General features: G+C 45.6%; 1 protein-coding gene across 1 annotated transcript in view; it reads left to right on the plus strand.

The window, feature by feature from the left end:
- Nucleotides 1-15,025, plus strand: part of LOC310875967 (netrin receptor UNC5D-like) — a gene marked incomplete at both ends in the record, with an annotated part of 180,852 nt that overhangs the window by 146,222 nt on the left and 19,605 nt on the right. The window contains 2 exons of the mRNA XM_083789416.1: nucleotides 4,130-4,273; nucleotides 4,891-4,994. Coding sequence (XP_083645542.1) covers nucleotides 4,130-4,273; nucleotides 4,891-4,994 — 248 coding nt within the window. The remainder of the gene's footprint in view (nucleotides 1-4,129; nucleotides 4,274-4,890; nucleotides 4,995-15,025) is intronic.

A 15,025-nucleotide genomic window follows, 5' to 3' on the forward strand; every position in this document is an offset into this window, starting at 1 on the left:
CAAAAAATACACGGGTGCATTAAAATACTATATCAAATGCATTCACATTAACACAGCAACAGTGATCATGAACAGGATTACACGCACGTCACACATGCACGCACACACACACACACGCACACGCGCGCACACACACAGGAAGGTTGGGACATAGGAGATGATAGCTGTGCCTGGAGACTTCCACTGATGAGACCGATACCCAGAGAATAGATGAGGAGATACGAGGGAGAGGAACAGTGCACGGTGAGGACAGAGGAAGGACACCTCTGGAGGACAGTGGTGGAAAGAAACCATATCGGACATGCGCTCCAGTAGGCCTTACTGTACAAACAATATACCTCAGAACTGTACTTTGGTAATAATAATAATGGATTTTTATTTATAATGCACTTTACATTCCTCAGAATCTCAAAGTGCTACAGTATAGGCATTAGGCAAAAATATGAAACGATAGGTAAAAGCAGAAAGAAAAGAACATTACGCGATTAAAAGCACACAGTTTAGCATCAAGAAACATTCAAAAGAAACAACAGTCATTGGTCAGGGAATAAAATCTGTGGGTTTTGGGGAAGGCCTTATTAAAAAGGTAGGTCTCTAGTCCTTGGTATACAGTAGGCCTTACTGTACACCAAAGTACAGTTCTGACTCTGTATTGTTTTCTTCAGTATTCAGAATTTTCAGTTAGTTCTACCCCGCTACACCTCGGAGGCAAATATTGAAGCTACTCCACCGCAATTAATTTATATGAAAAACGTCATGGTCACGGGTTACTTTGTAGTTATGATTAATATTACAGAACACAATAAATAACCAATTCAACCCTATATATATATATATATATATATACCCCCAATCCAAGGGTTGGATTGGGGTATAAGTCCCTTGCGACATATACTAGCGTCATGTCCAGGGGGTGTACTTGTACATCAAGCTGCCTCACGCTACAGAAACAGGAGATAGGCTTCTGCCCCTATGGGCCTCATGGCTCGGCAAGGCTACTTATTATATATATATATATATATATATATATATATATAGGGGAGGGGAGGGGAGGGGGAGAGAGGCGAGGCGAGGCAGGAAAAAGGATCCACACAGAGGAACTGCTAGAGAGACATATACAGTATAGGATATCCATCCCTGCAGCGTTTTAGATGAAGAGATAATGTCTGAGGGGAGGGGAGGGGAAAAATCATTAACGCATTCTGACCTGAGATCAGATTCATACGAGGTTTCCACTGGAGACACACTGGTCTGATTAACCCATTCTGACCTGAGATCAGATTCAGAAAATGTCAGTCGTTCTTCGATTTTTCAAAAAAAATAGCAGACCTACAAGCTCGTAGCGCGCCACTCGGTGGCGCGCTATGAGCTTGTAGATCTGCTATTTTTCAATAGCTAAAGCATAACATGATGCCAACACCAAAATGGGTTCCCGTTCAGAATGGGTTAATATGGTGAAACCATGAAATGATTGTTTTTCCCCCAGACATCCAGTTCTAGGAAACACAGAGTCAGTGTCGAGGTGTCCTTGAGCAAGACACTGACTGAACCCCTAATTGCTCCTGATGTGCTGGTTGGTGCCTTGCATGGTTCACATGACGCTCGCACATCACGAGCGTCGTGGCTTAACTTCCGCCTGTTTTATGCGATCGCTACATTTACATTGTAAACGTGTACATAAACATTCAGATTTCAAATATAACGTACTCAACACACATGTGCCACGGGTGTTAGAAATCTGCTGGTATAGAGCGATTAGCATCGCTGCATCCCACGTTGTTTAATAAAAAGGCATTTTTATCCGAGCTGTTTTTTTTTGCCATTGGCTTTCAACTACGCGCCCCTATCGGCCGGGAGGAGGGTGGCACGCGGTGTGTTAGATGTAGGCACGCTGACCGCCCTGCCAATACAGACTAATAGGCGAGTGCGCTCCCGGTGTGCAACCGTTTCCCAAACGAACCCCCGTTTGAGAAAAGTAGTCGGGGTGCTTCGTACATCGGGAACCCCTTTTGGTGTTAGCATTGTGTTATGCTTTAGCTATTGAAAAATAGCAGATCTACAAGCTCGTAGCACGCCACCGAGTGGTGCGCTACAAGCTTGTAGGTCTGCTATTTTTGAAAAATCGAAGAACGACTGACATAGAAACATGGCTTTTTCAGAAAAGTGTCAGGATGTAGAAGACATTTTTAGAATCTGATCTCGGGTCAAAATGGGTTAACCAGTACATCAATCATTACCCTTTATATTTGATGCCCATTGGTCAATCAATCAATCAATCAATGAGTCATTCCGTGTCATTTCCTATGTCCTCAGTCACAGAGCCTCTCTGGGTAACTGTGTTGCTACGGCAACAGAAGCTTGTATAAACGAAGCACTCGGTTCTAAATCAACCTCTCGCTCGCGTGGCAAATGATCGATTCAATGTGTAAAGCGGCCGCGTAATCAGAGGGATAATGTCCACTGAGACGTAATCAGAGGGATAATGTCCACTGAGACGTAATCAGAGGGATAATGTCCACTGAGACGTAATCAGAGGGATAATGTCCACTGAGACGTAATCAGAGGGATAATGTCCACTGAGACGTAATCAGAGGGATAATGTCCACTGAGACGTAATCAGAGGGATAATGTCCACTGAGACGTAATCAGAGGGATAATGTCCACTGAGACGTAATCAGAGGGATAATGTCCACTGAGACGTAATCAGAGGGATAATGTCCACTGAGACGTAATCAGAGGGATAATGTCCACTGAGACGTAATCAGAGGGATAATGTCCACTGAGACGTAATCAGAGGGATAATGTCCACTGAGACGTAATCAGAGGGATAATGTCCACTGAGACGTAATCAGAGGGATAATGTCCACTGAGACGTAATCAGAGGGATAATGTCCACTGAGCTCGTCATTATTGGAAAATGAATAAAGCCCCTCTAATCTGGCCGGAGCATGACCTTCATGTTAATGTGTCTGATAATGATGACTTGAGCTGTGCGTCCACGCCAACAAACATCACTACACACATAATATGTGTGTAGTGATGTTTGTAGGTGTGTGTGTGTATATATATAGCCTATATTTAAAACTCTGATAACGAAACTATGCATGCTATCTAAGGTACATATTAAGTTGAGCCTTATGCTGTGAATCTAAGGCTCACCGATCGCCCCTCAGATCGGTGAACCAATATCTCTCCAGCGCATTGCTCCATGCGCGGCCCGCCCCTCTAGACCAGAAAGCACGCTGGCTGGGCCAGGCTACCCGCCCCTCTAGACCAGAAAGCACGCTGGCTGGGCCAGGCTACCCGCCCCTCTAGACCAGAAAGCATGCTGGCTGGGCCAGGCTACCCGCCCCTCTAGACCAGAAAGCACGCTGGCTGGGCCAGGCTACCCGCCCCTCTAGACCAGAAAGCATGCTGGCTGGGCCAGGCTACCCGCCCCTCTAGACCAGTTAGCACGCTGGCTGGGCCAGGCTACCCGCCCCTCTAGACCAGTTAGCACGCTGGCTGGGCCAGGCTACCCGCCCCTCTAGACCAGAAAGCACGCTGGCTGGGCCAGGCTACCCGCCCCTCTAGACCAGAAAGCACGCTGGCTGGGCCAGGCTACCCGCCCCTCTAGACCAGAAAGCACGCTGGCTGGGCCAGGCTACCCGCCCCTCTAGACCAGAAAGCACGCTGGCTGGGCCAGGCTACCCGCCCCTCTAGACCAGAAAGCACGCTGGCTGGGCCAGGCTACCCGCCCCTCTAGACCAGAAAGCACGCTGGCTGGGCCAGGCTACCCGCCCCTCTAGACCAGAAAGCACGCTGGCTGGGCCAGGCTACCCGCCCCTCTAGACCAGGGCTGAAGGATCATTAAAGGTGTATCTGTCTCTTCTCTCCAGGGCTGAGGATCATTAAAGGTGTATCTATATCTTCTCTCCAGGGTCTGAGGGTCATTAAAGGTGTATCTATATCTTCTCTCCAGGGTCTGAGGGTCATTAAAGGTGTATCTATATCTTCTCTCCAGGGTCTGAGGGTCATTAAAGGTGTATCTATATCTTCTCTCCAGGGTCTGAGGGTCATTAAAGGTGTATCTATATCTTCTCTCCAGGGTCTGAGGGTCATTAAAGGTGTATCTGTCTCTTCTCTCCAGGGCTGAAGGTGCGTGAGGTTCTGATCAACGTGACCCGTCAGCAGGTGGAGGACTTCCACGGCCCAGAGGACTACTGGTGTCTGTGTGTGGCCTGGAGCCACCTGGGGACCTCCAAGAGCCGCAAGGCCAGCGTCCGCATCGCCTGTGAGTCCCCCCGCTGTGTGTGTGTGTGTGTGTGTGTGTGTGACTGTGGCTCAAGAGGTAGAGCAGGTCGTCCAATGATCCATGGGTCGGCGGTTCGAATCCCGGCTCCTCCTGTCTCCTGTCTACATGTCGAAGTGTCCTTGGGCAAGACACTGAACCCCAAATTGCTCCCGATGTGCTGGTTGGTACCTTGCATGGCTTCTGCCACAATCGGTGTATGAATGTGTTTGTGTGTATGAATGGGTGAATGTAATGCACGATCTATGTAAAGCGCCTTGGATAAAGGCGCTATATAAATGCACCATTTACCATTTGTGTGTGTGTTTAACCCATTCTGAACGGGAACCCATTTTGGAGTTAGCATCATGTTATGCTTTAGCTATCGAAAAATAGCAGATCTACAAGCTCATAGCGCGCCACCGAGTGGCGCGCTACGAGCTTGTAGGTCTGCTATTTTTGAAAAAAATCGAAGAACGACTGACATTTTTTAGAATCTGATCTCATGTCAGAATGGGTTAATCAGACCAGTGTGTGTGTGTCCAGTGGAAACCTCGTATGAATCTGATCTCAGGTCAGAATGGGTTTAATCCATTGTTTCTTTTTCCACGGCGTGTTAGATCTGAGGAAGAACTTTGAGCAGGACCCCCAGGGCCGAGAGGTGCCTCTCAAAGGAATGATCGTCTTACACTGTCGGCCACCAGAGGGCGTGCCTGAGGCCCAGGTAACGAGGACATGTCTCTCTCTCTCTCTCTCTCTCTCTCTCTCTCTCGCTCTACTCGATGTACGCTCGCTGTTTGGCGCTCCGAGCAGCACGGGGACCTCACTCTCGCTCGCTCTCCGAAAACAAATGATCTTTTTTTTGGGGACAAAACTGTTGCCAGAGGAGGATGGATGGAGTGCGGAAGTGAGCGAGAGATGTGGGCGTATTGTTGGAATTTATAGCTTCTCTCACCCCTCGCTCTGTCTCCCTCTCCCTCTCTCTCGCTCCCTCTCGCTCCCTCTCGCTCTCTCTCGCTCTGTCTACCTCTCTCTCCCTCTCGCTCCCTCTCTCTCCCTCTCGCTCTCGCTCCCTCTCTCTCCCTCTCCCTCTCTCTGTCTCCCTCTCTCTCGCTCCCTCTCTCCCTCTCTCTCGCTCTCCCTCCCTCTCTCTCTCTCTCTCTCTCTCTCTCTCTCTCTCTCTCTCTCTCTCTCTCTCTCTCTCTCTCTCTCTCTCCCTCGATCTGTCTCCCTCTCTCTCGCTCTGTCTCCCCCATCTCAAAATATGTAGTTCCAGGGACCCCACCAGAAGCAAAGATTTGACTTAAAAATGTTCGCTCTGAAATAATATATAGGGTATATAGACCGGGAATATATAGGATGCTCGGATCGGTGAACCAATATTTCTCCAGCGCATTGCTCCATGCACGACCTGCCCCTCTAGACCAGAAAGCACGCTGGCTGGGCCAGGCTACCCGCCCCTCTAGACCAGAAAGCACGCTGGCTGAGCCAGGCTACCCGCCCCTCTAGACCAGAAAGCACGCTGGCTGGGCCAGGCTACCCGCCCCTCTAGACCAGAAAGCACGCTGGCTGGGCCAGGCTACCCGCCCCTCTAGACCAGAAAGCACGCTGGCTGGGCCAGGCTACCCGCCCCTCTAGACCAGGAAGCATGCTGGCTGGGCCAGGCTACCCGCCCCTCTAGACCAGAAAGCACGCTGGCTGGGCCAGGCTACCCGCCCCTCTAGACCAGAAAGCACGCTGGCTGGGCCAGGCTACCCGCCCCTCTAGACCAGAAAGCACGCTGGCTGGGCCAGGCTATCCGCCCCTCTAGACCAGAAAGCACGCTGGCTGGGCCAGGCTAATATCAAGGTATATGCAAGTATCCGGGCATCTGTAGCTTAGGATTTGCTTTGTATTCCTTCACAATGCCACCTTAGATAGGAGGGGGGATGTACAAATATGTGTGTATGCACGCACGCACGCACGCACACACGCGCACACACATATCTGTGTGGGGGTACAGTAAGTGTGTCATAAATGATTCACCTGACACAAATGGAGCTTCTCTGTAGCGTTGTCCCGCTCACCAATACAGACAACTGCTCATGCAGTCACATCCAACAAAGACATGCTTTAGTACATAATGCAGAGCTGTGTGTTTCTGCATGAAGGTTAAAGGCTGAGATCCAGGTTGTATATTTTATTATTCCACATTTGAAATGATTCCACTGATGTGAAGTTCAAACTACAGGTTGTCGAATACATTAATAATAGCACATGGCACAAGATGATCAGTAGAAATAGGGCTGGGACTTTAACTGATTCATTAACTGTTACAGTTAATAACGTGATTTTAAAAAAATAAAAAATAGTCGCACATACTGTAGTTTCTTCACTACGGAACCTTTCTCACTGGACGAGTTTCAGGCGTACCGATCATACCGGTGCACGCAACAGGACAAGAGGCCCACCAGAGTGCTATGCTTTGCCCAGTGGATGATGGGAAATGTAGGCTATATTTAACTAAACTCACTCATGGATTCACTCGTATAGAGTCGTATACCATTACCAAAATCTGTTTCTGCTTCTCGGATAAAATGTGCTTCTCAGATAAAATATTGACATGCGATTAAAATGTGATTAATTTCGAATAATTAATTCCTTTAGAATGCCTGAAATTAATCCGATCATTTGTTTTAATGGAGTCCCAGCCCTAGTAGAAATGCATTGCATTTCAATCAGTAGTTGCTGTGTATTCGTGTATCTGTGCGTCATACAAACGTGTACATGTATTGGCCAAATGAGCGGTGAGCATCTCATCATGTGATAACAGTGTCTCGTCTGAAATGGATTTGGATTTTCCGAGACGACACGTATTCTCCGTCGTGGCTGTTTATTTTCCATCTTTTCTTAACGATTTGCATAACGTCACGGCGTGCCAACGCATCTGATGCTGAACTAATGTAAACAGAACACATGACGGTACAGTGGAGTGTACAGTGGACTGCTGTGCAGAGATGTGTCCATACATACTGTATGAAATATAGTGTGGACTGTAGAATTATCTATCTATGCATATTAAATAGTGTGACTGTACCGCGTGTAGAGAATGTGTATCTATGCATGTGGAATAGTAGTGTGTGACGCTGCATGCTGCTCAAACATAACATGACATGCTGAAAATCGCACGCTGAAAATAGCAGATCTACAAGCTCACAACGCGTCGCACTGCGACGTGTTGTGAGCTTCTAGATCTGCTATTTTCAGCGTGCGACCAAGTGTAAAATGACTTATACTGGATCTCTTGTCCACTAGTCCCTTCATTGAATTGGATGGAGCCCGCACACCAAAGGTACTAGCAAGACGTTCTTTATTTAAATACTGACAACGTTTCGATCTGTTAGATCTTCATCAGGTCATGTGAACATACACACAAGTTTGTACATTTGTAATAAGGAAGTGCCCCCATTACCCTATCAAAAACACCACATTTTGGTGCCCCTCCCATCACTACAGGTGTGACTCGTCAACCCTGAGTGAGTGGGTGGGGACCCAGACATATTGATGTGAATATAGTCTGTTCAGAAGCTTTAGTGCACTAGTTAAAAACATTTTAAAACCAATTTTTAAAAAACATACATGTATGTCTATATTCAAATTATCGGTACATCAACTAAAAATGCCACATGTCCTGTACTAGGTCTGTGGGCTTAAATTTCATTTCCAATGTTATTTCTATTTGTTGCATTGTTCTCCTTTTGTAGGGTAAAACTGAAAAACAGGAAAATACTGATGCAGATACATAAAGAACAATCAAGAACACTACCAAATGAACTACATAAAGACACCAAAACTATATATATAAAGTACACACCAAAAAAATGCATGAAAACAACAACATATGCACCAGGTTGGATTTATTCAACGCAGGAGGCCACTTTTAAAAAAAGCTTAGGACAGTATAATTTTGAACCATATTTTTTTATATTAAAAATGTTTTTAACTAGTGCACTAAAGCTTCTGAACAGACTATATTCACATCAATATGTCTGGGTCCCCACCCACTCACTCAGGGTTGACGAGTCACACCTGTAGTGATGGGAGGGGCACCAAAATGTGGTGTTTTTGATAGGGTAATGGGGGCACTTCCTTATTACAAATGTACAAACTTGTGTGTATGTTCACATGACCTGATGAAGATCTAACAGATCGAAACGTTGTCAGTATTTAAATAAAGAACGTCTTGCTAGTACCTTTGGTGTGCGGGCTCCATCCAATTCACTTAAGTTTCTTTTAGCCCAGCACCCAGCCCGTCGATGTGCGTATTCTACGTCTGCACTAGTCCCTTCATAACATTTTAGTCTAGTTTTTATCTGTTGACGAAATTGTCAGTATATTTAGTCTTAGTTTTAGTCATCATAGCTTAGTTTTCATTTAGTTTCCATTTAGTTTTCGTCACTGAAAATAGGTAGTCGACGACACACATTTTTCGTCGTAGTTTTAGTCGACAAAAACAACTATGATTGGGAACGATGATCAGAGTGACTTCAGAGGAGCATCCGACTCAAACGTATATTATGTAGTTTTATGTTAAAGAGAAGATAATATCATTCCTTATCAGTGTGATAAAAAAAGAATCATTAAACACATCTCGGTCAAAGGAAAAGTGTAGCCCTACAAGACGTAAGAGGAACGGCGTCACTAATGACACTCTAAAGTTAATTGAATTAGATGGAATGGAAGCTGATCTGGTTGCAATAATATATTCTGTAATTGCCTTCATGTGGTTTTTCGATTCTCTTTTAAATGAATGTGACTCTTAAGTCGTTACAGCTGTTCCCACAACGATGGATGTATCACTTATCTTTACGCCTGATGGGGAGGGCTTAATGTTCGGTTTAAAATATATATATATATATAAAAGAAATGTGCACACATTTTCAAGGGAATGACCGAAGTATGAAATGATGGTTAAATTGTTTTTACTCAGATGCCTTTCTGGTTGTAATGGAATTGGTTCAGTGATAATCATCCATCCATCTTCAACCGCTTATCCGTAGTCTGGTCGCGGGGGCAACTGCTCCACCAGAGAGCTCCAGACTTCCCTCTCCAGAGCAACATTAGTGACTTCCTCCTGGGGGATTCCCGAGACGTTCCAAGGCCAGTGAGTCGATGTGTTTCCTCCAACTGCGCCTTGGTCTGCCCCGGTGTCTCCTCCCAGTGGGACGTGATCCTTGGTCTGCCCCGGGGTCTCCTCCCAGTGGGACGTGATCCTTGGTCTGCCCCGGGGTCTCCTCCCAGTGGGACGTGATCCTTGGTCTGCCCCGGGGTCTCCTCCCAGTGGGACGTGATCCTTGGTCTGCCCCGGGGTCTCCTCCCAGTGGGACGTGATCCTTGGTCTGCCCCGGGGTCTCCTCCCAGTGGGACGTGATCCTTGGTCTGCCCCGGGGTCTCCTCCCAGTGGGACAAAACAGGCGGTGTATCCTATTGGTTGACCGATCTGTTCGGCATGTATTATTGGATCATAGGATTAGGTGTGCCTTTGCTGCTGTTCTGCTCACTGCCAATTAACCCATTCTGACCCGAGATCAGATTCTAAAAATGTCTTCTATGTCAGTCGCTCTTCGATTTTTCTAAAATAGCAGACCTACGAGCTTGTAGATCTGCTATTTTTCAATAGCTAAAGCATGACATGATGCTAACACCAACATGGGTTCCCGCCCAAAATGGGTTAAGCAAAAAAAAAAGAAAAAAGTTATGCTAATTAAGCAAATCTTTCCCTGCCTCCTCAGTCGGTGGCTTATCAGCTTTATGCATTATCATTTCCCTCCAGACAAGGAGATTATACCATCTCACAAAGTCAATAATTAACAAGTTTATATGGACGCGCTGAAGAGAGCGGGAAGGACAGAGAAAACCAATAACACAACCACAAAACTATTCTAATTTACTATAAAGGCTCAACAAGAATGGCTTAATTAAGACAAATGTATCAATTGCTAGCCCTTTCGGCTCCATATGGCAACATCTATGTATATCATAGTTAAAACAACACTGGGGATTTTACTGGGCATTAAAAGAGATTACAATATGTGACCAGATTTGACTGAGAGCCTGCCATCGCCCAATTTATTATATTCTTTTCCCCAAAATGACTTAGTAGCACAGGCAGACTCTTCACATACTAGAGCATGAAATAAGTGTCAGAGCTGCATGAAATTGACATGTAAATATGAAATAAATGCTTAAACATGTAGCTAGGTGTAATGTTAGACCACAGAAGACATGTAAATATGAAATAAATGCTTAAACATGTAGCTAGGTGTAATGTTAGAGACCACAGAAGACATGTAAATATGAAATAAATGCTTAACCATGTAGCTATAGGTGTAATGTTAGAGACCACAGAAGACATGTCAATATGAAACAAATGCTTAAACATGTAGCTAGGTGTAATGTTAGAGACCACAGAAGACATGTCAATATGAAATAAATGCTTAAACATGTAGCTAGGTGTAATGTTAGAGACCACAGAAGACATGTAAATATGAAATAAATGATTAAACATGTAGCTAGGTCTAATGTTAGAGACCACAGAAGTGAACCTTTTCAAGCCTGTTTTCTCAACTCACTGTTTTCTTCAAGACATCACTCTATAAGCCATATCTCCAAAACTGGTGGGTCAAATTGTAAAAAAAACAAACATGAAAATTCAAAGAAATCCAATGGCAGTCCCTCAGTCAAATTTAGTCACACATGTTTCCTGTTTTATACAAGGAAAGCGTAATGCGGACTGCAAAATCTCTCAAATAAAACGACACCATGGAAACTACAGTGTGTAGAATGCCCTAAAGCAGTCGTTCGCAGCCTTGCCGGGCTGTGACCCCCTAAAATAATCCTGTTTGAACAGTTTTATAGTATAGTTGGTTGATTTGTTGATAAACTTGTAAATCGTGCATTTACAATTATATAGCGTCTTTATTATCCAATGCGCTTTACATAGATTGTGCATTACCCTTTACCCACCCATTCACACACACACACACACACACCATGCAAGGCACCAACCAGCACATCAGGAGCAATCAGGGGTTCAGAGTCTTGCTCAAGGACACTTCGACGCTAACTCTCTGGGTTCGAACCGGGAACATTCCCGTTCTGCTCTACCACCTGAGCCACTGCCGCCCCACAATTATTGTCACTTCACTGTCTACTACTTATGATATTTAGTCGACCAACACTAAAACATACCAGGTGACTAAAATGAAAACTATTCAAGAGACTATGAGTAAAACTAAAGTCAAAATGTGCTGCCTATAAAACAACACTGGCCTCAGGCAGACACACAGCCCCAGTGGACACACGGACGGTGGTCACTTCCACCGGCCAAACTGGCACGGCATCACTCGTGGACAGAGTGCTGTCCATGTTAATTAACTCCGCGGAGCGCCTCGCTGGCACACTGTGCCGCGCTACCGTTGGCACAGGAAAGGCTTGGCCGTGTTCTTCTAGTCTGCATGTGGAGAGAGAGAAGGAAAGGCTTGGCCCTGTTCTTTGTTGCTCAGGTCATCCCTGTTAATCATATCAAATCTAGGTTTTACACCCGTTATATTGACACAGCTCACGATATACCATTTAAATGAAAAATAAAAAAAATATATATCTATAGCAAAAATTTAATGTACAAACTCGCAACGTGTTGTGCGCTTGTAGATATCTGATACTTTCCGCTGTACGCCGCACGGTGATGCACGGCCTATACAGGGTGCTTCTGTGGTTAAAGGCACATGATGAGATATTTATTGGGACATCAAAGGGGTACAAAAAAATGACAGATGACATCATAATAACTTCTTTATTGATTTTCCCAGCTCCCATTTATTGTTTTCCCAGGCAGGGCGTGATGTTGAAAGAGCAAAGCAATCTCTGCCACCACTACCGACTGCACAGCCCTGTAATATATCCCATTTGGACCTGACATCGATAACATGTCCTCTAAATCCTTGACAGTTTTCTGAAATGTACCTCGTGTTTCTGTATCAGTGGTGCTCAGTGTTTCATGTCAAGGACCCCCAGAAATTATATGTATTTGACCCCCCATCTTAAAATCTGTTGTTCCTGGAGATTTGAGTTAAAAACGTTCGCTCTGAAAGAATATATATTCAAAGATTTGCGCCACATTTTCACGATTTTTCTAAAATAGCAGACCTACAAGCTCGTAGCGCGGCACTCGGTGCCAAGCTATGAGCTTGTAGATCTGCTATTTTTCAATTGCTAAATTAGAAGCAAATATTCGCTGAAAGAATATATATTCAAAGATTTGCGCCACATTTTCACGATAAAAAAATAAAAAAATAGCAGACCTACAAGCTCGTAGCGCGGCACTCGGTGCCGCGCTATGAGCTTGTAGATCTGCTATTTTTCAATGGCTAAAGTATAACATAATGCTTAAAACACCAAAAGGGGTTCCCGCCCGAAATGGGATATTATTGCCTTGGAGAATGTGGAGTAATGTTGTGCACTATAATAGTCTCACCAGGATACAGTATACTGTACATATAGGTGGTGTGGTGGAAAAGGTACTCAAATGTTTCATCATTCATCATTGATGTTCATTGTTTAGTCTGAAATCGCTAAAACTAAAGAAAGCAGCTAATTTCTCTAATAACAAGTGTAGTGTAGTGTTGCTTAAAGTCATGTTTTTATGTGGGCACGCCCACCAGTTCATTAAGTATGCCTGGTTTGCCTGGTGGGTGGTGATGGGTGGTTATCCACCTGAACTGGAGCCGCACCCACAGCTGTAGTTGTATGATAAAGGGGGAGGGGTTAGGGGAGGGGCTGATAGTGTGATGTCACTATAATACTGTTTATTTCATTGGCCCGTTTGACTGTCAAGGGTTCAGCCTCCAGGAAGAAACCCTAAATACAAAGTTAATACACCATTTCACATAAAAACGACTCCGGGGTGTCTAATGAAGTACGGTCACCTCATAGACACATGAAAAACTGGAAAAATACAAAAATTGTGGCACTCCATCTTTAAGTAAATGTACTTGGTTACTTTCCACCACTGCGTGCACACACGCGCACACACACACACACACACACACACACACACACACACACACTTACCGTACTTCTTCTTATGGTAGTCCATCGTATCCGATGATGACTTCTACTTCTACTGGTGAGTTTTGAGGTGACTGTGAAGTGCAATCCGAGCAACACATTGTTTATTGCAGTGAGGGCATATGAAGTCAGTGTTACACACACACACACACACTCACACACACGCACTCACAGAGCCCTGTGGCTTGGGGAGTTGCGTAGTGTTCAGTGCACTGACTCACTGCCATAAATCAAACCTCCCACTCCCTGATGCCTGAGCGAGTCTCTCTCAATGAAAAGCTCCAACCTAATGGCAAGTTAATGGCAATTTACAGAGTCAGCCAAGCAGCCGACGGAGACAGAGAGAGAGACGTACTGTAGAGTAAAGTACGCCAACACACACCACCCTCCTTTTGAAGTTCATCATTACTAATTACTTTCACTCACTGCACATCTATAGCCTCAGAATGACTCACTGGTAGACGCAGGGCAGAATCAATTTCTTCCGGCCCATGCACCGGCCGGTAAGCACCGTCGGCCGGTCCGTAGGTGCGCCGGCCGGTCCGTGATTAGGTCGGCCGGTCCGTAGGTGCGTCGGCCGGTCCGTGATTAGGTCGGCCGGTCCGTGATTAGGTCGGCCGGTCCGTGATTACGTCGGCCGGTCCGTGATTACGTCGGCCGGTCCGTGATTAGGTCGGCCGGTCCGTGATTACGTCGGCCGGTCCGTGATTACGTCGGCCGGTCCGTGATTAGGTCGGCCGGTCCGTGATTACGTCGGCCGGTCCGTGATTAGGTCGGCCGGTCCGTGATTAGGTCGGCCGGTCCGTGATTAGGTCGGCCGGTCCGTGAGTACGTCGGCCGGTCCGTGATTACGTCGGCCGGTCCGTGATTACGTCGGCCGGTCCGTGATTACGTCGGCCGGTCCGTGATTGGGAGGCGGTCCACCCCAGGAGGTTAGACGGTACGGGAGGGGAGGTGCGTGCGTGCGGGGGTAAATGTGTCAAGTCACGTGACCACTGGCTGTGCTACGAATATGAATTATTATTATTATAGCTAACTTAATAGTTCCTGCTGTAAAACACCCAATCATATCGTTATCTTTCTTCATATTATTATTATTAACGACCCTTCGTTGCAAAAGACCGCCACCCTTGTGGAACGTTTCTTTAAGGTAAGTCCTGGCTTTCTAATAGTCTAGGGGTCTGTGCAAATGCCTCTCGATTTATTGCTCTGTGGCACCCGGTTCGGATCCCTCTCATGGCAAACTTAAAAACTTTTATTTTATAATGTTCTTTCGTAGCCTTTATTGTGTATGGACACAATAGCTAAATTTTAGACTGTATCATTAATATATATTATATTTAAAAAAAAATAGCCGTATTGAATTAATACATATTTAATTATTTGATAGGCAGGCAGGCAGGACTGACTGACTGACTGACTGACTGACTGAGGTTCTGTTTGACCTGCTTTAGGTCTCACTGAGGGAGGTTCTGTTTGACCTGCTTTAGCCATCAACCCTTCTTTTGACCAAAAATGCCATCTGGGACAAGAAATTGGAGATGCAGACGATTGAAAGAAACAGATAGGTAGCTACCCGATGCTAACGTAAGTAGCATTATGGCTTGATCGATCGAAAGCGCTATAAAAGCGCAATTTCCAATTGAT

Source organism: Protomyctophum parallelum (assembly GCF_964188405.1).
Source record: "Protomyctophum parallelum genome assembly, chromosome: 18".
NCBI lineage: Eukaryota > Metazoa > Chordata > Actinopteri > Myctophiformes > Myctophidae > Protomyctophum > Protomyctophum parallelum.